The sequence below is a fragment of the Euleptes europaea genome, chromosome 12 (genome assembly GCF_029931775.1).
Source record: "Euleptes europaea isolate rEulEur1 chromosome 12, rEulEur1.hap1, whole genome shotgun sequence".
Lineage (NCBI taxonomy): Eukaryota > Metazoa > Chordata > Lepidosauria > Squamata > Sphaerodactylidae > Euleptes > Euleptes europaea.
In genome coordinates, this window is record NC_079323.1 from 5507729 (window position 1) to 5532643 (window position 24915).

At 48.7% G+C, this 24915-nt stretch overlaps 1 protein-coding gene across 1 annotated transcript in view; it reads right to left on the reverse strand.

The window, feature by feature from the left end:
* The window catches only part of GDPD4 (glycerophosphodiester phosphodiesterase domain containing 4), a 31135-nt gene extending 6887 nt beyond the window's left edge, over window positions 1-24248 (reverse strand). Inside the window, exons 1-12 of the mRNA XM_056858833.1 lie at window positions 24105-24248; window positions 24036-24074; window positions 21784-21887; window positions 18550-18643; window positions 16500-16589; window positions 13483-13581; window positions 12712-12805; window positions 10237-10382; window positions 9341-9423; window positions 7487-7637; window positions 3666-3890; window positions 812-969 (exon numbers count right to left, since the gene is read on the reverse strand). Of these exons, the coding sequence (XP_056714811.1) occupies window positions 812-969; window positions 3666-3890; window positions 7487-7637; window positions 9341-9423; window positions 10237-10382; window positions 12712-12805; window positions 13483-13581; window positions 16500-16589; window positions 18550-18643; window positions 21784-21887; window positions 24036-24074; window positions 24105-24248 (1427 nt within the window). The remainder of the gene's footprint in view (window positions 1-811; window positions 970-3665; window positions 3891-7486; window positions 7638-9340; window positions 9424-10236; window positions 10383-12711; window positions 12806-13482; window positions 13582-16499; window positions 16590-18549; window positions 18644-21783; window positions 21888-24035; window positions 24075-24104) is intronic.
* Between the last annotated feature and the right edge of the window lie 667 nt (window positions 24249-24915).

Below are 24915 nucleotides of genomic sequence, written 5' to 3' on the forward strand. Positions count from 1 at the left end.
ATATTATACAGATGCAATACTCAGCTGGGAACATCGTTCTTAAAAATAAGTTGTACACAACACTCCTGGTGGTACATTGGTTAAGGGCAGCGGAATCTAATCTGGAGAATCGGGTTTGATTCTACACTCCTCCACATGAAGCCTCCTGGGTAATCTTGGGCCAGTCACAGCTTTCTCCAAACTCTCTCAGCCCCACCTACCTCACAAGGTGTCTGTCATGGGGAGGGGAAGGGGATTATAAGCCAGTTTGATTCTCCTTAAAAGGTACAGAAATTGGGGTATGAAAACCAACTCTTCTTTTTCTTCTTCTTCTAATACATATTTTTTAAAAACTGACCTGTATAAGTAACATTCTCATGGGATTGTGGTTCTGTATACTTTAATGCACTTTTCACATGCTCAGTGTACATTGTCTTTTACCACATTTTTTATCATTTTTAATGTCAGCATATTTATTCACGTGTTTATTTGCATTATTATAGAACTCCCTGAAGAAGCGTAAGTGAAACATGCAGGGGCAATCTAACGGAACAAAAATTTCTTTTTCTCGATGAATTTTATTTTTTTCTTTTGTGTGTGTTCTTTTGCTCTAATATCGATCCAACCCAAACCCAACAATGGTTCTTCTGGTGGTGGGAGAGACCAGCATTCATCCTCAAGTTAAACGTTGAAAGAAGTTAAGCCGTAAACCGGATCTTGCCCCTGGCGGCCTGAACGGGCCCCAGGACCCCAAGGCAATGGGGTGAGGTGGGGAAGGAAGACTGGGTGAACAAGGGACGAGGCGGGGGACCCATGACGTGGGTGACCCTACCGAATGTCATCGGAGGACATCTTTCTGTAATTCAGATTGAGCTTCACAATTTTCTCTCTTTGGAGTACTTCAATGGGAGCTTTTCTGCGAACAGTTTGCTGGAATCCGGGGGCAACTGATTGAACATAAGACCGGTCAGTATTTTCCAGCCACAAGACCTGTTGGATGTACAGAAAAACACCCTGCAACATTTATTGCTACAACCCAAAGCAGTAGGGTTGCCAACCTCCAGGCACTGGAAAATCTCAGGCACTTATGGCAAAAGGCAAACGCAATCGTGCGTATATACAAACTGTATTCTATGCAGAAGCATAAGCACAAACAGTAAAGTAAACAAGCATTTAAGTCAATTATACAATCACAAATATCAAAATGAACCTCATACGATCCTATGTTAGTAACGATAGTCCATATGACTCAAGGTCCTTGAAGCAAGATGAAAAAAAGCCAAAAGACTCAGCAGGTCCTTGCAGCTGGATGGTGAAAGCCAAAATAGGTCTCCGGTAAGCCCCTATTTCGCATTCGCTTTGTCATCATTGGCATTCCACTTTATAATCCTTTAGAACATATGTTCCAAAACGTAGGCACATAGCCTTCCTTAGCAGACAGAGATCCGTCTGCTAAGGAAGGCTATGTGCCTACGTTTTGGAACATATGTTCTGAATGATTATAAAGTGGAATGCCAATGATGACAAAGCGAATGCGAAATAGGGGCTTACCGGAGACCTATTTTGGCTTTCACCATCCAGCTGCAAGGACCTGCTGAGTCTTTTGGCTTTTTTTCATCTTGCTTCAAGGACCTTGAGTCATATGGACTATCGTTACTAACATAGGACCGTATGAGGTTCATTTTGATATATGTGATTGTATAATTGACTTAAATGCTTGTTTACTTTACTGTTTGTGCTTATGCTTGTGCATAGAATACAGTTTGTATATACGCACGATTGCGTTTGCTTTTTGCCATAAGTGCCTGAGATTTTCCAGTAGCTACATTTTGGGCACTCGTTGCTATTTTGATTGCCAAAACCTCCAGGCACTAGCTGGAGATCTCCTGCTATTACAACTGATATCCAGCTGATAGAGATCCGTTCCCCTGGAGAAAACAGCCACTTTGGCAATTGAAGTCCCTCCCCTCCCCAAACCCCACTCTCCTCAGGCTCCACCCCAAAAACCTCCTACCGGTGGCATAGAGGTACCTGGCAATCCTAACCGCTACACTAACCACTACACCATGCTGGCTCTGGAGTTCTAGAACTTCACTGGAGTCCTAGTATTTGGGAAGAGGGGATTAAAAATTCTGCCTGACAACTCTCTCTACCCTGTGCACAATTTGAAGAAGAAGATGAAGAGTTGGTTTTTATACCCAGCTTTTCTCTACAAAAAGGATCTCAAAGCAGCTTACAATTGCCTTCCCTCCCCCCCCCCAACAGACACCTTGTGAAGCAGGTGGGGCTGAGAGAGTTCTGAGAGAAATGTGACTAGCCCAAGGTCACCCAGCAGGCTGCATGTGGAGGAGCAGGGAAATGAACCTGGTTCTCCAGATAAGAGTCTGCCGCTCATGTGGAGGAGTGGGGAATCAAACTTGGCTCTCCAAATTAGAATTCGCCACCCTTAACCACTGCAGCACACTGGCTCTCTACCTCACAAAAGCGCACTGACTTGGATAGCCCCAGGCTAGCCTCGTCAGATCTCAGAAGCTGTTCGGCCCTGGTTTAGCACTTGGATGGGAGACCGCCAAGGAAATCCAGGGTTGCTAGGCAATGGCAAACCACCTCTGAACACCTCTCGCCTTGAAAACCCTACTGGGTTGCCATAAGTCGGGTGCGACTTGACGGCACTTGACACACACAGATAGCAAAAGCATTCTGGTCAAAAATGCATGGTCGCTATAGCCTCCTTTATTCCCTGTTTCAGCCAGGATCAAATTTTTGTGAATGGACGTTACCTTATTGTCGGCTCAGCCCTGTTTTGATGCAAAATAAACCCGGCTTTTCCCATTCCTCTTCTGGCCCGGGTCAAACTGTTCTTCCTGGCTCATCCTTGGACAATTTGAAACGACCAATCACCGGGGGTGGGGGAGGGTTGGCAAACTAAACATGAACTTCATGTCTCCAGCATTTTCTGTTTTTATGGATCAATTTGCACACAGTTTCGTCCCTGCTCATTCAAGGTAATGCATCCAGTTTCCCCTCTAGCCTGGGTTACTTTGATCCTGGCTGAAACGGGGAATAAAGGAGGTTCAGCGACCATGCATTTTAGACCTTTATCTCATGGTCTTTCCCTGGGATTTCCTGGGCCTTCCAGCTCCTTCTTGGTTTTTGGTGGGGGTTTTTACATGGCGACTTTCTCTACCACTTAAGGCAGAATCAAACTGGCTTACCATCACCTTCCCTTCCCCTCTCCACAACAGACACCCTGTGAGGTAGGTGGGGCTGAGAGAGCTGTGACTAGCCCAAGGTCACCCAGCTGGCTTCAAGTGGAGGAGTGGGGAAACCAACCCGGTTCACTGAATTAGCCTCCTCCGCTGATGTGGAGGAGGGGGGAATTGAACCCGATTCTCCAGATCCGAGTCCACCACTCTAAACCACCACTGTTAACCGCTACACCATGCTGGCTCTCTCTTCAGCAACCAACAAGCAACTGGTAGCTTCCAGTCCACCTGCTGGAGACTCCTGCTCTTGCCGGAAGAGGAAGGCGGAAGAGGTCTGTTCCAAGAGGGTAGCCCACCAGAAACTCCCAAAGAAAACCCTGGTGGCATCCAAACAAGCTCTGCCTCATCTCCCCCTTCCTCAAAGCCAACCCAGACCAAACGACCAAGACCGAGGTGGCGGCGGGGGAGAGTACCTCATACCAAATGGGGCTTGATCTTCGTTTCGGTGAGGAGCACGTCCAAAGTTTTTTGGATCCAGGTGTCCCTATGCGGATGCCCCTCGGGAGGGCGGTGAAGATCAAAGATGACCATCTTGTTTTCTTGGTTGGCGAGGTTCAAGAAGTCACTGAGTTTGCAAATGGTTTGTGCCTTCGCCCATTTTTTGTCACTGCGTGACATCGGCGGCGTGTTGTAGAATGGCCTATTCTACAAAGGATGAAGTGAGGGAAGGTGGCATTGAGGAGAAGGCCGCTGATTTCCTACGTGCAAACCAGCTTCAGAGGGCACCAACCGCACTTGTAGAGACATGAATAAGGCATTAGCCAGAAGCATAGGCCACATAGATTTGGGGGATGTGGAGAATTTACCTCCCCGTCCATTGGACTGCCAGCCTCCAGCTGCAGGCTGGAGATCTCCCAGAATTACAGTTGATCTCCAGATGGCAGAGATCAGTTCCCCTGGAGGAAAGGGCTGCTTTGTAGGGTAGACTCTATGCATTGAGGCTTCCTAATACTAAATCAGACCGTTGGTCCATCAAAGTCAGTACTGTCTACTCAGACCAGCAGCGGCTCTCCAGGGTCTCAGGCTGAGCTCTTTCACATCAACTACTTGCCTAGTACCTTTAACTGGAGATGCTGGGGATTGAACCCAGAACTTCTGCATGCCAAGCAGATGCTCTACCACTGAGCCATGACCCCTTCCCATTCCGTTATACTGAATCAGACCCTTGGTCCATCAAGGTCAGTATTGACTGCTCAGACTGGCAGTCGCCTACTGCCTGGTCCTTTTAACTGGAGATGCCGGGGATTGAACCTGGGACTGTCTGCATGCCAAGCAGGTGCTCTACCATAGAGTCATACACCCTTCCCATGGTTCTCCAGGGTCTCAGGCAGAGGTCTTTCACATCACCTACTTGCCTAGTCCTTTTAACTGGGGATGCTGGGGATTGAACCTGGGACCTTCTGCCTGCCAAGCACATGCTCTACTACTGAGCCATAGCCCCTCTCCATGGCTCTCCAGGATCTCAGGCAAAGATTTTTCCCATCGCCTACTGCCTGGTCCTTTTAACTGGGTATGCTGGAGATTGAACCTGGGACCTTCTGTATGCCAAGCAGATGCTCTGTCATTGAGCCAAAACTCCTCTCCATAGCTCTCCAGGGTCTCAGGCAGTGTGGTCTTTCACATTGCCTACCTGACTGGTCCTTTTAACTGGAGATGCTGGGGATTGAACCTGGGACCTTCTGCATGCCAAGCAGGTGCTCTGCCACTGAGCCACAGCCCCTCCCCTGTCGATGTCCTTCCCCTCTCCAAATCCCACCCCAGAATCTCCAAGAATTTCCCAAGCTATAGCTGGCAACCCTACTCATTCAGATAAACACAACTCAATAAGCCAGGGATGGGGAACCTCTTTTTTTCTATCACTCTTTCTCCTTTCTCTTCCTCTTTTTCTGTCTCTTTCTTTGTCTCCCTCAATCCTTTTCTTTCTTTCCCTACATCCTTTTCTTTCTTTCTCCCTCTCTCTCCATTTCTTTCTCTCTCTTTCTCCCTCCCTCCCTTTTCCTCTTTCTCTGTTTTCCTTCCTCCCTTCCTCACTTGCCGATTGACTGTGGGCTGCGCCCCGTTGGCACCTCGTTTGCTCGGGCCCACCGCTGGGTGCCCTCTCGCCTGGGATGGGGGAGCGGGGGCGCCCTGCAGGCCTTCTCTGTGTGGCCTCCCCTGGGGTTGCCAACCTCCAAGTGGTGGCTGGAGACCTGGCAACTCTAGCCTCTCCCCCCCACACACACACACACACACCGGGAGATCTACACCTGGTATGGCCCCTGAATGATGTCATAAATGTGCAAATGGCCCTTGGCAGGAAAAAGGTTCCCCACCCCTGCAATAAGCCCTACTGTAAACATGCCATTGGCTCAGCTGCTGGGGTGCTACGGGATGGTTAAGAATACACCAACTGCTCAGGAAATTAGGAAAAGGGCAGCAGGTGCATATTACAGACAGGGAGGATGTGCTTGTGGTTCCTCTTTGGGGGCTGTTATTGGGGGGGGGACAGGTTTGACCAAGATGGGGTATATGGGAGTTCTCTTTTAAGGGAAGTCAGTGAGCCTCTGCTTAGCATGCGGAAGGTCCCAGGTTCAATCTCCAGCTAAAAGCATCAGAAAACAGGTGATGTGAAAGATTCTAGAGAGCCACTGACATTGAGCGCAGACAAGACTGACTTGGATAGAGCAACCATCTGACTCAATATGAGGCAGCCAGTGTTTAAGGTGTCCCCACCCCCCAATGACTAACAGGGTACATGTCTCCGGTGGGCATTTATATATTTGCTTTATTTATATCCTGCCTTTCTCCCCAATGGGGACTCAAAGCCGACTTTCTCTACCAGTTAAGGAAGAATCAAACCAGCTTACCATCACCTTCCCTTCCCCTCCCCACAACAGACACCCTGGGAGGAGGAGGAGGAGGAGGAGGAGGTGGTGGTGGTGGTTTTTATATGCCGACTTTCTCTGCCGCTTAAGGGAGAATCAAACCGGCTTACAATCACCTTCCCTTCCGCTCCCCCACAACAGATGCCCTGTGAGATAGGTCGGGGTTGAGAGAGCTCTAAGAGAGCTGTGGCTAGCCCAAGGTCACCCAGCTGGCTTCGTGTGGAGGAGCGGGGAATCAAACTCTGTTCTGCAGATTAGAGTCCACCGCTCTTAACCACTACACCATGCTGGTTAGGCTAAGCTTCCATGGTAGAGCAGGGATTCGAACCTGGGTTTCCCCGATCCTAGTCTGACACTAGGGGAAGGATTCAGCCCACAGGCCGTATATTTGACACTCCGCGTTAGTGTGTCAAATATACGGCCTGCGGGTTGAATCCTTCCCCTTGAGAGCTTTTATCTGGCCTGCGAGCCAGCCGAGGCAGCCACACACACCCCACTCAATCTGGACTGGCAAGGCATGGCCTGGCCCAGCCCAACCGTAACATTTATGTCACATCTGGCCCTTGTAACAAATGAGTTCAACACCCCTGCTTTAACAGCTACACTCGCTGGCTCTCTGCCCGCTGCACTGGATAGTCACGTAGGTCAGCAGCAGAAGAGCAAGAATCAAGTTCAGTAGTGCCTTAAAGGCCATCAAGATTCCCAGGGTTTAAGCTTTTAGAATCATAGAATTGTAGAATCATAGAGTTGGAAGGGACCATCAGGGTCATCTAGTCCAATCCCTTGCACAATGCAGGACATTCATAACTACCTCCCACCCCCCACACCCCCAGTGACCCCTACTCCATGCCCAGAAGATGGCCAAGATGCCCTCCCTCTCATCATCTGCCTAAGGTCACAGAATCAGCATTGCTGACAGATGGCCATCTAGCCTCTGCTTAAAAACCTCCAGGGAAGGAGAGCTCACCACCTCCCAAGAAAGCCTGTTCCACTGAGGAACCGCCCTGTTAGAAAATTCTTCCTAATGTCTAGACGGAAACTCTTTTGATTTTATTTCAACCCCGTTGGTTCTGGTCCGACCTTCTGGAGCAACAGAAAACAATTCGGCCCCCTCCTCTATATGACAGCCCTTCAAGTACTTGAAGGTGGTTGTCATATCACCTCTCAGTCTTCTCTTCAGGCTAAACATACCCAGCTCCTTCAACCTTTCCTCACAGGGCTTGGTCTCCAGACCCCTCACCATCTTCCTCTGTGTTTGTGTGTGTGTGTGTGTGTGTGTTTCCATTTTGTAATTGTGCCCACCATCCTGTGTCAGAATTCCAAAGGTGCCCACAGGCTCAAGAAGATTGGCGACCGGTGGAATAGGGCATGCCGTACCTTGAAGAACCATTTCCCAGCGTTCAGCATACTCAGTGTGCTCCAGGCAAACATGACAGCGCTCTCGTTCGCAAGTTCTGGAAAGGCCTCCTGAATGTCGGTTGTTCTTGTCAAAGTATCATCGTGCATGAGGAAAGGGACGCCATCAGTACTGTGGGGAGGAAAAAGAAACGGCTGACATTGACCTCAGAACTGAGCATTTGGGCATCTGCCAGATAGCATAATTTAGGGGTCCCCAACCTTTATTGATCCTGCGGGTACCTATGGAATTTGGACGAAACGTGGTGGGCACGGCCACAAAATGGCTGCCGCAGGAGGCAGAGCAGCCCACAAAATTTTCTCCAGGGGAGATCAGTTGTAATAGCAGGAGATCTCCAGGCTGGAGGTTGGCAACCCTATCCTCGTGTGCAATAACATGTGAAATAGTAATTAGCTCAGTTCAATTACTGTTGGGTCTAGGAGCTGATACAAATGTACAGAAATGGGGAACAGAGTGAGACTGTCACAAAAACTATTATTTCCAGGAACGTATCGGGGGAAACCCATGCCTGTCCATTTAACACAGAGAGATACTTCCCACATTCATGTAATATTTTTTTTCTTACGCACCATCTGAGGCCGAGACGGATAAGGAAAGTTAACCGAAAAGCCAAGTCTGAATCAAATTTGGAGAAATGAAACAATTCTTTTTAAAATAATAATAATAATAATTGCATCAGAATATTTCTTCCTTTTTGGAATTTTTGATAGATGGCTTTATTTTTAGTTTCACTTCATGTTCCTGATTGGCTAGGAGCACTTGTGTAACCAATCAAGAAAGCATGGCCATCGTTCTAAACCAGTTTCCTTTTCCCTCAGCAATACCCAGTGTGGTCATGCGATGTCATCCCCCCAAATCTGGCTATATGACATTATCATGCTCGTTATGTGGTCCCTGATAGGCTGCCTTTATTCAATGAAGGAGGAGGAAATCTTGCTATGTGATATTCTCATACTTGCTATGTGATCCCTGATAGGATGCCTTTACTCTATGAAGGAGGAGAAAATCTGGCTATATGACATTCTCATACTCACTATGTGATCCCTGATAGACTGCCTTTACTCAATGAAGGAGAAGGAAATCAGGCTATGTGACATTCTCATGCTTGCTACGTGATCCCTGATTGGCTGCCTTTACTCAATGAAGGAGGAGGTAATCTGGCTATGTAACATTATCACGCTCTCTATGTGATCCCTGATAGGCTGCTTTCACTCAGTGAAGGAGGAGGAAATCTGGCTATGTGACATTCTCATGCTCGCTACGTGATCCCTGATAGGCTGCCTTTATTCAATAAAGAAAGAGGAAAACTGGCTATGTGACATTCTCATGCTCGCTATGTGATCCCTGATTGGCTGCCTTTACTCAATGAAGGAGGAGGTAATCTGGCTATGTAACATTATCACGCTCTCTATGTGATCCCTGATAGGCTGCTTTCACTCAGTGAAGGAGGAGGAAATCTGGCTGTGACATTCTCATGCTCGCTATGTGATCCCTGATAGACTGCCTTTACTCAATGAAGGAGGAGGAAACCGAGGAACAAGGCCACAGAGCTGCAGCAGGTCAAAAGAAAGGCGGCAACTCAAAGGTGTGGAAAGGGTGAACGCTCTTAGGAATGGGCACATGAGGGGGGCGACTATTTCGGCCACCCAGAAAGTGCTCCTTTCATCCTACAACAGAATACAGGTGAACATTCTAGAAGACACACACCAAGCCCCAGTTAACTAGAAGCACAAGTCTGTGTGGTGACAACGGCTCAGGTCTCACAATTTTCATTCTCAAAATGTTCTCGCCAACGGCCAGCGATGCGCGCTTACCTAATTCTGACATCGGTCTCGAGACCGTCACCATAATGTTCAATGGTTTTCTCAAATGACATGAGCGTGTTTTCGGGAGCCACCTGTTACGAAGACAATAGGCACTGGTGACCGACAGAAATCGCGACACCTCCCAGGAGTCTGTTTTTCTATTGCTTAGCAACCAGGAAATGTGACCAATAAAACAGGCTTTCTAGCAGCTCCCAAAAAGAGCTGAAAAGGTGAAGGACTCCACATCAAATCCCAGGACTGAAGGACAGCCAGAAAGGATCGGGCTAAAGAAGGCTTAAAGGTTTGAGGGCTGAAGCGCCCCATGTGTAGAACCGAGAGTAACACTCGTTGCGTTCCTACTGACATTTCGATAGCAGCCATCTGCCTTCCTTCTTGCATTCCTACGGGAGTTCACGCTTTATTGTTATTTTATCTATCATTTACGTCATTTACAGTCCGCCTTTCTCACTTGGACTCAAGGCGGATGACACAGTACAAGCGACAGGATGGGATATTCAGTGAGCAATGCAGTAGGAATTTAGGGTTGTAGAAACAACCAGAAGTGAGTGTTGCTAAATTATATTTAGAATTGTATAAGCCCATATCCAAGGAGTGTAGTTAAAATAATTATTTCTGGACCAAGCTGACATAATGTTCAGAACGTGCATCTGATTAAATAAATAAATAAATAAATAAATAAATGCAGATGGATCTTCCCATCACAACAACCCTGAGAGGAAGGCCAGGCTGAGAGTGACTGTCTAAGATCAATCAGTGAGCTTGACGGTTGAGGGGAGATTTGGCTCTGAACCTCCCAGGTTTTGGTCCAACGCTCTAACCACTATCCAGCTCAATCGCATCATGACAACACTACTGTGGCCCCGCCCCTTTCCAATTCAACCTACCATCGACGCTCCTCTGTGGCCAATCAGGGCTGGCTTGGGGCCCAAAGTCCCATTCTCCCGGATGCAAGGAGAATACATTCCTAGTGGTATGAAGAACAGAAAGAGGAGCAGAGCCAGGTAGGGCGCCAAAGCCGACACCTGCAAAACTGAACGAGATACATTCCTTAACCGGTTTCACTTTTTAAAAGCCGTTTTATTAATTGAAATAAACATGCCCTGCTTATCCCATCGCAGAATCAACTGTCGCACTTTTAATTACTGAACAATTAAACCCTTGCGATCTGTTTTATATTTTGCAAACCCCTTTGAACAACGGGGGTGGGGAGAAGGGGGAAAGACACATTTCTAGGTAAACGACAGGCGGTCAACACATGAGAGTCTGGAAACTGCAGTTGAAAGTAGCTACAGTTTTTGATAAGTCGGCCCCGAGGTCCCATTACGCCTGTGTGCGGCCAAAGGACCAAACCAAGGTGGGTATCTCTGTGCAGAAAAAACCATCGAACTGCAAAGATTGAAGTCGGGTCTCTGGACCGCCGTCGATTTTGAAGGGATCTAGTTCGATGGCTGACATTTGGGATACAGCCTCCGCTCCCTGAAACAAGATCCCCCTCCCCCTTCATAAAATCCCTGCGTCAACCCATCACTTGGCCTCTCTACAAGAGCTAAACTGGGAACAGGGGGGACAGCTGGGTGCACATGAGGTCGAGCTGCCGCCTCAGCTGCCAATCGAGAGAAAGAGTGATTTCAAGTGGAAGGGATTTGCGATACAAAAGACCCCACTGTAAGCCTAATGACGCTTATCCCATGAATCAGAACCCCTTTCCAGGGTCCCAGCTTGGGTGCCGCTCAAAGCACCAATTATTCTTGCTTCTACCGAAAGCGAGAGGCTGACGCTGTTACAGACTTGAAGGTATGAGAATCGAAAAGTAGGCCACTCCAATTTCCCCCTCCATGCTATTTGTTAGAATCATAGAGTTGGAAGGGACCACCAGGGTCATCTAGTCCAGCCCCCTGCACAATGCAGGAAATTCACAACTACCTCCCAACCCACACACACAATGACCCCTACTCCATGCCCAGAAGATGGCCAAGATGCCCTCCCTCTCATCATCTGCCTAAGGTCACAGAATCAGCATTGCTGACAGATGGCCATCTAGCCTCTGCTTAAAAACCTCCAGGGAAGGAGAGCCCACCACCTCCCGAGGAAGCCTGTTCCACTGAGGAACCGCTCTGTTAGAAAATTCTTCCTAATGTCTAGACGAAAACTCTTTTGATCTAATTTCAGCCCGCTGGTTCTAGTCCGACCTTCTGGAGCAACAGAAAACAACTCGGCCCCCTCCTCTATATGACAGCCCTTCAAGTACTTGAAGGTGGTTGTCATATCACCTCTCAGTCTTCTCCTCTCCAGGCTAAACATACCCAGCTCCTTCAACCTTTCCTCATAGGACCTGGTCTCCAGACCCCTCACCATCTTTGCTGCCCTCCTCTGGACACGTTCCAGCTTGTCTACATCTTTCTTAAATTGCGGTGCCCAAAATTGAACACAATACTCTAGGTGAGGTCTAACCAGAGCAGAGTAGAATGATACCATCACTTCACGTAATCTGGACACTATACTTCTGTTGACACAGCCCAAGATCACATTTGCCTTTTTAGCTAATATTGCTGTTCAGCTGATATTGTTCACTGTGGCTTGTGATAATAAAAAGAGTACAAAAAAACCATGCCTGGGATAATAGCCGCTAAAACCAGGTTGCAAAAACAACATCAGCCCAATACCATATGAACGCAATAAGCCAGGATCACTTCCCAGAGGCCTTCCTGCAAAGCACACTCTTTACCAGCCTTCTAAATGCAACAGGGAGCCACCACCGAAAAGACCCTGCCCTTTGTCGCCTTCCTTTTGACCCCTGAAGGACCCCCTGTTTGGAGGAAGAAGAAGAAGAGTTGGTTTTTATATGCCGACTTCCTCTGCCACTTAAGGCAGAATCAAACCAGCTTACAATCACCTTCCCCTCCCCACAACAGACACCCTGTGAGGTAGGTGGGGCTGAGACAGCTGTGACCAGCCCAAGGTCACCCAGCTGGCTTCATGTGGAGGAGTGGGGAAACAAATCCAGTTCACCAGGTTAGCTTCCACCGCTCATGTGGAGGAGTGGGGAATCAAACCCGGTTCTCCAGATCAGAGTCCACCGCTCCAAACCACTGCTCTTAACCACTACATCACACTGGAACAAGCCCACACACACACAACGGCCTGTTGGGTTTAGTATTCAAATACCAAGGTCCTAGAATAAGAAAGGCTTCAGAGGGACTAGCCACTTGAATTGAGTCCCAGACTATAGGGTCCTTTATCGTGCTTCTGCTTGCGGGTGTCGGCCTCTGGATTTTTATTGCTCTGCTCTGTATATGCTGCCGCAGGTGAATATCTAATAACAAGTGATGGGTATTGCTTACTTACGGGAGCCACTGTACCTTTTTTGTTCAACCGGAAGGTAGACAGAGCCACTGGCCAAGACAGCAGAACCATGCAGATGAGGGCGATCACATGCAGAAAGGGAGCGGTAAACTATTGGGGGAGACAAAATAGTGCCAGGACTGGCTACGGGTTTTTCCATTTGCAAGCGGACTCTGAAAAACATTTTAGGCATATATCCAAAAACATAATAATGCACAAAGAAGAAAAGAAGGTGAGGGTGAATGTAAGATGGCAAAACACCCAGACCCACCTGGAGTCTTTCAATCGAAGAAAGATGAGCTATAAATGTTTCAGTTACTCAATCAAATGGTGATGGTTTGGGGAGGGGCTGTGGCTCAGTGAAAGAGCCTCTGCTTGGCAAGCAGAAGGTCCCTGGTTCAATCCCCAGCATCTCCAGTTCAAAAGGACCAGGCAGCAGGGGAAGTGAGACCTCTGCCTGAGACCCTGGAGAGCCATGAGGAGATGTCGCGGTTCAATGGAAGAGCCTCTGCTTTGTATACAGAAGGTCCCAGGTTCAGTCCCGGGCATCTCCAGTTCAAAAGGACCAGGCAGTAGGGGAAGTGAAAGACCTGTGCCTGAGACCCTGGAGAGCCATGGGGAGGTGCTGTGGTTCAGTGGTAGAGCCTCTGCTTTGCATGCAGAAAGTCTCAAAACCAACCAAGCAGGAGGTGATGTGAAAGACCTCTGCCTGAGACCCTGGAGAGGAGCTGCAGTTCAGTGGTAGAGCCTCTGCTTTGCTTTAATGGAACACCTCTGGGTTATCTTACCTGCATTGACAATATGACCGTCTGCCATTGTACGTTCCACATTACTGTGACTACAGCTAATATGGAAGCGGAGAGGAGCAAAACGAATACGGTTCCAATCTAGACAATCAGAAGGTGTAAGTTATTAACTCTGTATGTAAGATTCTAGCTGAGCTACAAACAGACCCTGCTTAGACCTGCTAGCAGAGCCTCCAAATCTGCACACCAAATAATATGGGGGATTTAAAAGCCCCCAGTAGTTGTTACCTTTATTTCTCCTCTATCCCACTTATGTTCCTGGTATTCTAAAGAACTCATCTTGTTTTCAAAAGGCCCCATGTTTTAAAGATGCCTTACAGTACCAAACATAGTGACCCCCACTAAAGCATTGTACATACCACGCAGAATGGCACCCTTTCCTAAAGGAGGAGGCATGGGGAAACAGCAGCAGAAAGGAGACAGGAAGATGCAGAGGGTCATGGGGAGCCGGCGAGAGACTGCAGGCCACGTGGGTGCGGCGACTGTGAACAGGGTCCAGCCGAATGGTGTAACGGCACATTGCGGAAGAGGGTTGTAATATCGAGGAGTTAGTGGTGAGCCACACATTTTTCCTTCTGCGCCAAAGGTGCCTCCTGACAGCGTCAGAATCATGGAGTCATAGAGTTGGAAGGGACCTCCAGGGTCATCTAGTCAAACCCCCCAACTGCAGACGGTTATTTTTGAGTCTAGAGCTATGGGGGGCATTATTGCCCTATTATTGAAATGGTCCGGGCTATTTTAAAGTGTATTTTAAATTGTATTTTAATGTTGTGTTGTTTTTAGTGTGTGAGCTGCCCTGTGCCTTCAGGCTGGGGAGGGCGGGAAGTGTGGGTCACATTTTCAGGCCATGGCTAATTCTATGCTGTGGATCACAAAGATAAATTCTATGCAGTGGATCATAAAGAAAGCTGCCATCCCAGTCCCAAAGATATGTGGAATTCAGTACCCCCATATCTTGACTTCAGTTTATTTTTTTAAGGGAGCTAGTTTCTAGTCCTGAGGAGTCACAGATCGAAAGTCAAAGATCGAAAGTGTGAAAGACACGAAACACCTGGTGATACCTCAAAAGCCAGAGGAAGATTCCCCGTAGGTAAGAAGCAGATTGCGCTAATCTGTATGGCCTAGGCTAACCCAATCTTGTCAGATTTTGGAAGCTAAGCAGAGTCAGCGCTGGTTAGTACTGGGATGGGAGACCAGCGTGGTGTAGTGGCTAAGAGCGGTGTTCTCTAATCTGGAGAAATGGGTTTGATTTCCCACTCCTCCACATGCAGCCTGCTGGGTAACCCTGGGCCAGTCGCAGTTCTCTCCAAACTCTCTCAGCCCCACCTACCTCACAAGGTTTCTTTTGTGGGGAGAGGAAGGGAAGGCAATAGTAAGCTGCTTTGGGACTCCTTAAAGGTAGAGAGAAGCAGGGTATAAAAACCAACTGATTCTTCTACCACTAAGGAAGTTCAGGGTTGCTATGAAGAAGAGTTGGTTTTTATATGCCAACTTTCTCTGCCACACAACAGACACCCTGTGAGGTAGGTGGGGATGAGAGAGTGTGACTAGCCCAAGGTCACCCAGCTGGCTTCATGTGTAGGAGTGAGGAAACAAATCCAGTTCACCAGATTAGCCTTCACCGCTCATGTGGAGGAGTGGGGAATCAAACTCGGTACTTCAGATCAGAGTCCACCACTCCAAACCACCGCTCCAAACTACCACTACACCTCGTAGAGGTAGGTAAGGGCAAACCACCTCTGAACATCTATTGTCCTGACCTACTGTAGATGGCCCAGGCTAGCCTGGTTTCATCACATCTTGGAAGCTAAGCAGGGTTGGCCCCAGTCAGTACTTGGATGGGAGACCACTACAGAAGTCCAGGGTTGATACACAGAGGTACGCAACAGCAAACTACCTCTGTTTGTCACCTGCCTTGAAAACCCTACAGGTTTGCCATGTCAGCAGCAACTTGATGGCACTTTCCATCGCCATGGAGCAGATGGGCTGTGCCTCTCAGAGCTTTCCCCCAAATTGGAATAAATTATGCAGATTATGCAAAAGAGGCAAGGAAATGCAAACGCACGGCCCTTCACAATTTATGTGTGTGTGTAAAGTGCCGTCAAGTCGCAGCCGATTTATGGCGACCCCTTATGGGGTTTTCATGGCAAGAGACTAACAGAGGTGTTTTGCCAGTGCCTTCCTCTGCACAGCAACCCTGGTATTCCTTGGTGGTCTCCCATCCAAATACTAACCAGGGCTGACCCTACTTAGCTTCCGAGATCGGGCTGTACCATGCTGCCTTCCCTCCTCGCACTATTTATACACCCTCAAAAAGGCAGGATTTCTGAGAGCAGCGTTTGGATGCTCTTTGTATTGCTAGTACACAGAGAGCCGGCATGGTGTAGTGGTTAAGAGCGGTGGTTTGGAGTGGTGGACTCTGATCTGGAGAACCGGGTTGGTTTCCCCACTCCAACACACGAAGCTGGCTGGGCAACCTTGGGCTAGTCACAGCTCTCTTCAAGCTCTCTCAGCCCCACCTACCTCACAGGGTGTCTGTTGTGGGGAGGGGAAGGGAAGGTGACTGTAAGCCGGTTTGATTCTCCCTTAAGTGGTAGAGAAAGTCGGCATATAAAAACCAACTCTTCTTCTTCTACAGAATACCCACACAGCCCTCTTTGGAAGCATTCCTGACCTAGATTTTCAGTGGAAATACAAACCAGGTCACGCGATACTCTTTCTCGGATCAACTGCCCATGACAAAGATGTCTGCAATCTTTGAGGCTGCACATAACCAGCAGGAATCCAGCTGCACGCCGGTTATCCAGGACATCCTGTTATAGTCCCAGCGGAGAAAGTAATTTACCTGTGCCTGGCCTCAAAACTAGAGACTGATCCCAGAAACCCTGATGGGGCGAGAAAGGGGCCATCTCTGCTACACTATTCCAACGTTTAAGCAGAGGATGCAGCGAGAAGGTGTTTGTTTTGCTTGTGGAATTAAAATGGGACTGAAGCCTGACTCTCTTGCAAAGGACGGCGGCCTGATTTACCTTGTGGAAGTAATGCAAGTATAGATGCTGTCTTTCCGACACCAGGAACATGGCCAGGACCTAAGAAAAATATAGACAGGACTTTTAAAAATTCATTTAGGAAATTTATGTGTCACATAAAAGAAGCATTTGCAAAGGCTTATATTAACCCCGGGAGATCCTAGGCTTATCAGGAGAAGCTGTGTTTGGGGAAATGAAAACACGAAGCTGCCTTATACTGAATGGACCCTTGGTCCATCGAAGTCAGTATTGCTACTCAGACCGGCAGCGGCTCTCCATGGTCTCAGGCAGAGAGGTCTTTCACATCATCTACTTGCCCAGTCCCAACTGGAGAGGACCTTCTGCATGCCAAGAGATGTCGGAGATTGAACCTGGGACCTTCTACATGCCAAGCAGTTGTTCCACCACTGAGCCACGGCCCTTCCCCATGGCTCTCCAGGGTCTCAGGTAAAGGTCTTTCACATCACCTACCTGCCTAGTCCCTTTAACTGGAGATGCCGGGGATTGAACCTGGAGCCTTCTGCATGCCAAGCAGATGCTCTACCACTGAGCCATGGCCCCTCCCCGATGGGCACCTGTGAAACCGAGCTTCTTTGGGGGCACCTATGTGTTGGTTTGTTCTTTCGGACAGCAGGAGAATGAAGTCTTTCCTGGCTCGCTTTCGGATTCCTTCTGACGTTCATCCCACTGCCATAGTGGCAGCAACATATCCTCCTTGTACATGCACAGCCGGCTCCATAGTGAGGTGACCTGAGACAGTCTCCCGAAATACCAGACTCTCAAATACCAGACTTCCAAAAGGAAATCAGCTTGGACGGGAAGTGGTCAGCAACTTTCCTGGAGCCTTGTCTATATGGGGCCTGATCCATATGGGTCCCGTCCCACCTGGTTTTTGAAGCTATTAATTACACTCAAGAATCTGCCATGTACTGAATCAGACCGTCGGTTCATTGTGGTCAGTATTGTCCACTCAGCCTGGCAGCAGCTCTCCAGAGGCTCAGGGTCTTTCACATCACCTACTGCCAATACTATTTTTAACTGGGATTGAACCTGGGGACTTTCTGCATGCAAAACAGAAGCTCTTCCATTGAGCCACAGCCCCTCCCCTACATATGGGGGGGGTTCTCATCAAAGATCCCCAATGTTCTATGCAACCTGGACACCAGTAACTCATCTAAATAGCTCAGACTGTTAAATCTGGTGAACTTCAAAAAGGAATGTATCCCATGGGAACCATCAGAGTTCTTGTGTGAAACCCCCTGCAGATCTGCTTTCTTTTTAAAAAAAACCCACTGCTTTTTGAAAGAACCTGGTTCTAGTCCACAGCACGTGCACACAACATAAGAACATAACATAAGAACATAAGAAAGGCCATGCTGGATCAGACCAAGGCCCATCAAGTCCAGCAGTCTGTTCACACAGGTGCCAACCAGGTGCCTCTAGGAAGCCCACAAGCAAGACAACTGAAGCAGCATTGTCCTGCCTGTGTTCCACAGCACCTAATAGAATAGGAATGCTCCTCTGATCCTGGAGAGAACAGTTATGCATCATGACTAGTAGCCATTTTGACTAGTAGCCATGGATAGCCCTGTCCTCCATAAGAACATAAGAAAAGCCCTACTGGATCAGACCAAGGCCCATCAAGTCAAGCAGTCTGTTCACACTGTGGCCAACCAGGTGCCTCTAGGAAGCCCACAAATAAGACAACTGCAACAACATTATCCAGCCTGTGTTCCTCAGGTTCAACATGAAGCTGCCTTCTCCTGAATCAGACCCTGGGTCCATCAAAGTCAGTATTGTCTACTCAGACCGGCAGTGGCTCTCCAGGGTCTCAGGCAGATGTCTTCCACATCACCTGCTTGCCTAGTCCCTTTAAGTGGAGATGCTGGGGATTGAACCTGGGACCTTCTGCATGCCAAGCGGATGTTCTGCCACTGAGCCAAGGCCCCTTCCCCCAAGACCGGGTTGCGGTCTTCACTACTATCTCATGAGGCCCTTTGTCACACTGGGCTACACTTACCACCAAGAGCAAGACGTAGGAGAAGGAGATCGCCGCCAGGGCTAGGAGCAGCACGGACCAAAGAAACCAGAAGCCCAGGTTGGTGTAGCTGAACCTACGAGAAACATCACAAACCAGCTGCTTATATGAAAAGGAAGTGGATGCATGAGCTGTAAAGAGCAACCGTTCTCTTGAATTTCTTTCTACTCAGAATGAAGGAGTGTGCCCATATATCACCAACCTCCACATTCATTATGGGTTTTGTACTATTCTAAGTCAGGGTTAGGAGCCCCATAGCGCAGAGTGGTAAGCGGCAGTCCAAGCTCTGTTCGCTACCTGAGTTCAATCCCGAGGGTAGCCGGCTCAAGGTTGACTCAGCCTTCCATCCTTCCGAGGTCGGTAAAATGAGTACCCAGCTTACTGGGGGTAAAGGGAAGATGACTGGGGAAGGCACTGGCAAACCACCCCGTAAAACAAAGTCTGCCTAGAAAACGTCAGGATGTGACATCAACCCATGGGTCAGGAATGACCCGGTGCTTGCACAGGGGACCTTTACCTTTACCTTTTAAGTCAGGTAGGTTTGCTAGGCCCCTTACCTCAACCGGCGGGAGCTTTGTGGGGCCACAGTGTGCCGCACACGCGCCTGGCACAGTGCACGCGCTCACCCCACGCGACGTGGACGCTCTAGCAATCTTGGCCAAAACTCTATGGTTTCCGGAAGTGACACGCGTGCATGCCCGCATTGCCTGCCAGCCCTCAGCTGGTCGGCGGGCAGACCGGTAAATTGGCGGGGTTTTAACGGCCACCACCGGGCACCTGGCAACCCTAAAGTCAGGGCTGCCAAACCTACGAACATGGCTCAGACTCCAATCGTTTATGCATGGGAGTTTTAATGAGGTTTGTTGCTTGCTGGATCCACACCATATATAGACAGATAACTTTATACAAGCCCAGACATGTGTATAGGATGTATAATACATTTCAAATTAGAAATCCCTCTAGGTACAATACCTGTAAGTTGTTCTACACTGGGCTCTCTCATACAGAGTGTGCTTGCTAGTATCAACCTGGTATCTATTTATGGGCATACATTTGTATATTACCTGTGTGTGCATTATATGGGGTTTTCTATTTGACCACTGATGAAGACCTGTAGGCTAAGAGGCATATGGTCTGTGTGGTTTAAGTCTATCAACCTTATGAGTTGCCATTAGGGTTGCCAACCTCCAGGTACTAGCTGGAGAGTTCCTGCTATTACAACTGATCTCCAGCCGATAGAGATCAGCTCCCCTGGAGAAAATGGCCGCTTTGGCCATTGGACTCTATGGCATTGAAGTCCCTCCCCTCCCCAAACCCCGCCCTCCTCAGGTTCCGCCCCAGAAACCTCCCGCCGGAGGCAAAGAGGGACCTGGCAACCCTAGTTGCCATTCTGCCTTGTTTTATCATTTTTAATGTTTTTAACCCTGATATAAGCGCCTTAAAATAAAAATATTTTTCTGCTATATAATTTTACCTTCTCTTTTTTTTTATTAAAACAATTTTTATTATTTTCCATAATATCACATTTAAACAATTCAACAATTAGTATATATCGTCAATAAAAAAGAAAAAAATATATAATATTGTTGAAAATACATTATATATTCTATAATTTTACCTTCTCCACCCAACCTTGGGTACCCAGCTGAAGAACTCATGATACAACTAAGCAGTAGGGTTGTCGGGACGAATGTGGAGAGTGGGGAACTCTAGCAATTGCCAGAAGCCATAGAGTTTTCACTGATTCCTAGAACTACCTAATGTCACTTCCAGGATGTGCCAGGGCAGAGGATGCTGGCAGTTGTTTTTCCCCCCTATTTTTCTCCCGCCGCCACTCAGAGTGGTGGTAGGGAAATGGCAGCAAACGCCAGGAGGCCTGGTAGCCCTACCAAGTAGGGTGAGCCTGAGTCAACGTCTTTGGTTTTGATCCACAACAAAGGGAAAGGGTGGGTCCATAGCTCAGGAGCAGAGCATCTGCTTTGCACGCAGAAGGTCGCAGGTTCAATCCCCGGTATCTCCAGTTGAAAAAAAAAATCAGGTGGGAGGGGATGTGAAAGACCTCAGCCTGAGACCCTGGAGTGCTGCGGCCATTCGGAGTAGACGGGACACACCGGGAGACACCTGGAGATCTCCCCGCTGTTACAAATGATCTCCGCATGAGCAAGATCAGTTCCCCTGGAGAAAATGGCTGCTTTGGAGGGGGGACTCTATGGCATTGAAATCCCCCCCTACGCAAACCCAACCCTCTCAAACCCCCCTTCCCAGGCTCCACCCCCAAAATCTCCAGGTATTTCCCAACCCAGAGCTGGCAACCTTACTATCTATCACTGGCACCTCCAGTCCAAAAAGTTCTGGCAGGACATGATGTGAAAGACCTCAGCCTGAGATCCTGGACAGCTGCTGCCAGTCTGAGGTCATTTATGCCTGGGAGTTTTACCTGAGGTTCGTTGCTGGCTGGAACCACACTTTCCTGTTGGGAATCTCTGCACCAGCAGTCTCCAAAATCAAATCAAGTCCCCGCCCTTTTAAATGCTGCTTTGTAATTGGCTTACTTTGCAGGGCTCACTGTGAGAGAAAATCCCCCCCCCCAAAAAACCAATTGCTGCATAAAAAGCATTTTAAGAACAAAAAAACAAAAACCGGAGCAATCTGAAAGGAAGTGGGAGGAGAAACCCAAGCCTCGGTTTTAAGAAGCCTTTCTTTTGCTCAGAAACAGCCCAGAGGAAGCAGGAAGCATTTGAATCCCTGCCTCTTTACACGCTGCTTTGTGACTGGCTGTGAGAGAAAGCCAGCTTCTGTGTCCAGTGCTTTGCCTTCTGCACGGAGATTTCAGGCGGGCTGAGCTCAGGGAGAGAGGGAAGAGTCGGGTTAACAGAGGAATGGGAAGACCCGGACATTGCGAGGGCTGGCAGCGAGGTCATCTCTCATGGAGGGAAGGCTCATGCAGAACTCCAAGGAACAACCGAGTCGGACGGGGCGAACGTTAGTCCAAGTACCCATGCATAAATGACCTGAGTGGACAATAATGACCTTGACGGACCACGGGTCTGATTCAGTATAAGACAACTTCGTATGTCCATGTTCTCCCTAGGCTCAATCTCAAATCCTCAGCAATTTCCCAACCCCATCCCCGATTATTATTAGAACTCCCACTTGTAGCAACCAGCCTTCTTTGAGAGAGCAACGCTGAGAGGGCAAAGAACTGCGGCCACTTACCAGTCAAAGTTATTGTAGTCATTCTTTCCTTCTCCCCACAAGTACAGAAAGACAAGAGAGGAACACAACGCTGCAACCAACACCGGGAAAAATGCACACTCCCTCTGCAAGAAAACGAAACAGGGAGAGGTCAGGAAGCTTCTCACCTTTATAGGTCTCAGTAGGGTTGCCAGTTCGATTCCCCGCTCCTCCACAGGAAGCCTGCTGGGTGACCTCAGGCCAGTCACAGTTCTCTCCGACCTCTCACAGCCCACGCGGAGGCAGGCGATGGCAAAACCACCTCCAAACGTCTCTTGCCTCGAAAACCCTACGGGGCCGTCACAAGTCAGCTGTGGCACTTTCCACCACCCGGGTTGCCAAACCCATCCCTCTTACGGTTGCCAACCTCCAGGTACTAGCTGGAGATCTCCTGCTATTACAACTGATCTCCAGCCGATAAGAGATCAGTTCACCTGAAGAAAATGGCCGCTTTGGCCATTGGACTCTATGGCATTGAAGTCCCTCCCCAAACCCTGCCCTCCCCAGGCTCCGCCCCAGAAACCTCCCGCCGGAGGCAAAGAGGGACCTGGCAACCCTAGTTGCCATTCTGCCTTGTTTTATCATTTTTAATGTTTTTAACCCTGATATAAGCGCCTTAAAATAAAAATATTTTTCTGCTATATAATTTTACCTTCCCCACCCAACCTTGGGTACCCAGCTGAAGGACTCATGATACAGTAGGGTTGTCGGGACAAACGTGGAGAGCGGGGAGCTCTAGCAATTGCCAGAAACCATAGAGTTTTCACTGATTCCTAGAGCTACCTAATGTCACTTCCAGGATGTGCCAGTGCAGAGGATGCTGGCAGTTGATTTTTTTCCCCTATTTGCCTGTGGCAAAGAGGGACCTGGCAACCTTATGCCCTCTCCATTTCCTGTCCCAGTTCTGGTCGTTTTGCCCTGCCACCTGTTCATGTTCCACCCCACTATAATTCCTTCCCTATTGCCCCAGTTTAAGTCATAGAAACATAGAATTGGAAGGGGCCATCAGGGTCATCTAGTCCAACCCCCGGCCTAGGTGGATTCTAATCTGGAGAACCAGGTTCGATTCCCCACTCCTCCACACAAAGCCTGCTGGGTGACCTTGGGCCAGTCACAGTTCTCACCAAACTCTCTCAGCCCCACCTACCTCACAAAGTATCTGTTGTGGGGAGGGGAAGGGAAGGCGACTGTAAGCCACTATAAGACTCCTTAAAGGTAGAGAAAACTGGCATATAAAAACCAACTCTTCTTCTCCTTCTTCAAGTGCAGTCCTAAATTAAACTGTCTTCAGTTGCTTCCTGAAGACAGCCAGTGTGGTGCAGTGGTTAAGAGTGTCGGACTAATAGGTGGGAGACCCAGGTTCGAATCCCCACTCGTGCCACGGCACGGAAGCTCACTGGGTGACCTTGGGCCAGTCACATTCTCTCAGCCTAACGTGCCTCATAGGCTTCTTGTGAGAATAAAATAGAGGAGAACAACGTAAGTCGTTTTGGTAGGGTTGCCAGGTCCCTCTTCGCCACTGGTGGGAGGTTTTTGGGGTGGAGCCTGAGGAAGGGGAGGGTTTGGAGAGGGGAGGGACTTCAATGCCATAGAGTCCAATTGCCAAAGCAGCCATTTCCTCCAGGGGAACTGATCTCTATCGGCTGGAAATCAGTTGTAATAACAGGAGATCTCCAGCTGGTACCCGGAGTTGGCAACCCTAGTTGCCAGGTCCCTCTTTGCCACCAGCGGGAGGTTTTTGGGTCAGAGCCTGAGGAGGGCAGGGTTTGGGGAGGGGAGGGAGTTCAATGCCAGCGAGTCCAATTGCCAAAGCTGCCATTTTCTCCAGGGAACTGATCTCTATTGGTGGGAGATCAGTTGCAATAGCAGGACACTTCCTGCTAGTACCTGTGAGTTGGCAACCCTATGCTTTGATAACCCAATGGGGAGAAAGGCGGAGTACAAATGAATCAAATAACTAAATAAATAAAGATTGACGATGAGGGGAACACGCACACTTCTCTGGGAGGCTGTTTCATAACTGGGGCTGCCACCGAAAAGGCCCTCTCTCGTTTGCCCACCAGAAGAGCTCCTCTGATTGGTGGAACAGTCAAGCGGGCCTCTCCTTGCAATCTTAATTCCAGGGCAGAAACATATTCCCCTTCACACTATTGATTCCCGTTGCAAAACTGGGGAGGCCTGGATTGCTAATTTCAGAATAATATTTTGTTAAATGCTGAGCAGCGTGCATTTACCTTCGAGCAGCACCATTCTCCTGGCTGCACCTTTCGTATCTGGCTGCCCCTCCCAGCTGCACCTTTCACCTTTCGCCTCCTCCAGCGACAGCTGTACAGCCCAACCAAGCAGAAAATGAGGAGCTTGTGCTCATGGCGTCGGAGCAAGAACTGGCGAATGGCCTTCAGTCTTCCGAGTTCCTCCTTCTTGACGGTGACGGCGCTGCTGTCCATCGGCCGCCCTTCTATCTCATTTCCCCTTCTGAAACGAGGACTTCAAAGCAACACAGGTGTTTGCTCCAGGGGGTTGCGGGTGCTGGTGATTCTGCAGAAGACACAGAATGCAAAACTGAGAATCAGATCCAGAAGGAGGAGGTGACGAAGAAGAAGGAGACAAAGGAGAAGGAGAAGAAGGAGGAGGAAATTAATAAAGAAAGAGGAGGAGAAGGAGGTGGAGGAGAAGGAGACGAAGAAGAAAGAGAAGGAGACAAAGGAGATGAAGAAGAAAGAGAAGGAGACGAAGGAGAAGGCGAAAAAGGAGGAGGAGGAGAAGGAGGAGGAGGAGATTAAGAAGAAAGAGGAGGAGAAGACGAAGGAAAAGAAGGAGAAGGAGAACAAGACGAAGGAGGAGGAGAAGACTAAGAAGGAGGAGGAGATGAAGGAAGAAGAGAAGGAGAAAACAAAGAAGGAGAAGGAGAAGAAGGAGATGAAGGAGGAGGAGGAGATGGAGGAGGAGTAGGAGTTGGTTTTTATATTCTGACTTTGTCTACCACTTAAGGAAGAATCAAACCGACTTACAATCACCTTTCCTTCCCCTGCTCACAACAGACAAATGTGAGGTAGGTGGGGCTGAGAGAGAAGGAGAAGAAGGAGGAGAAGAAGGAGAAGGAGACGAAGATGA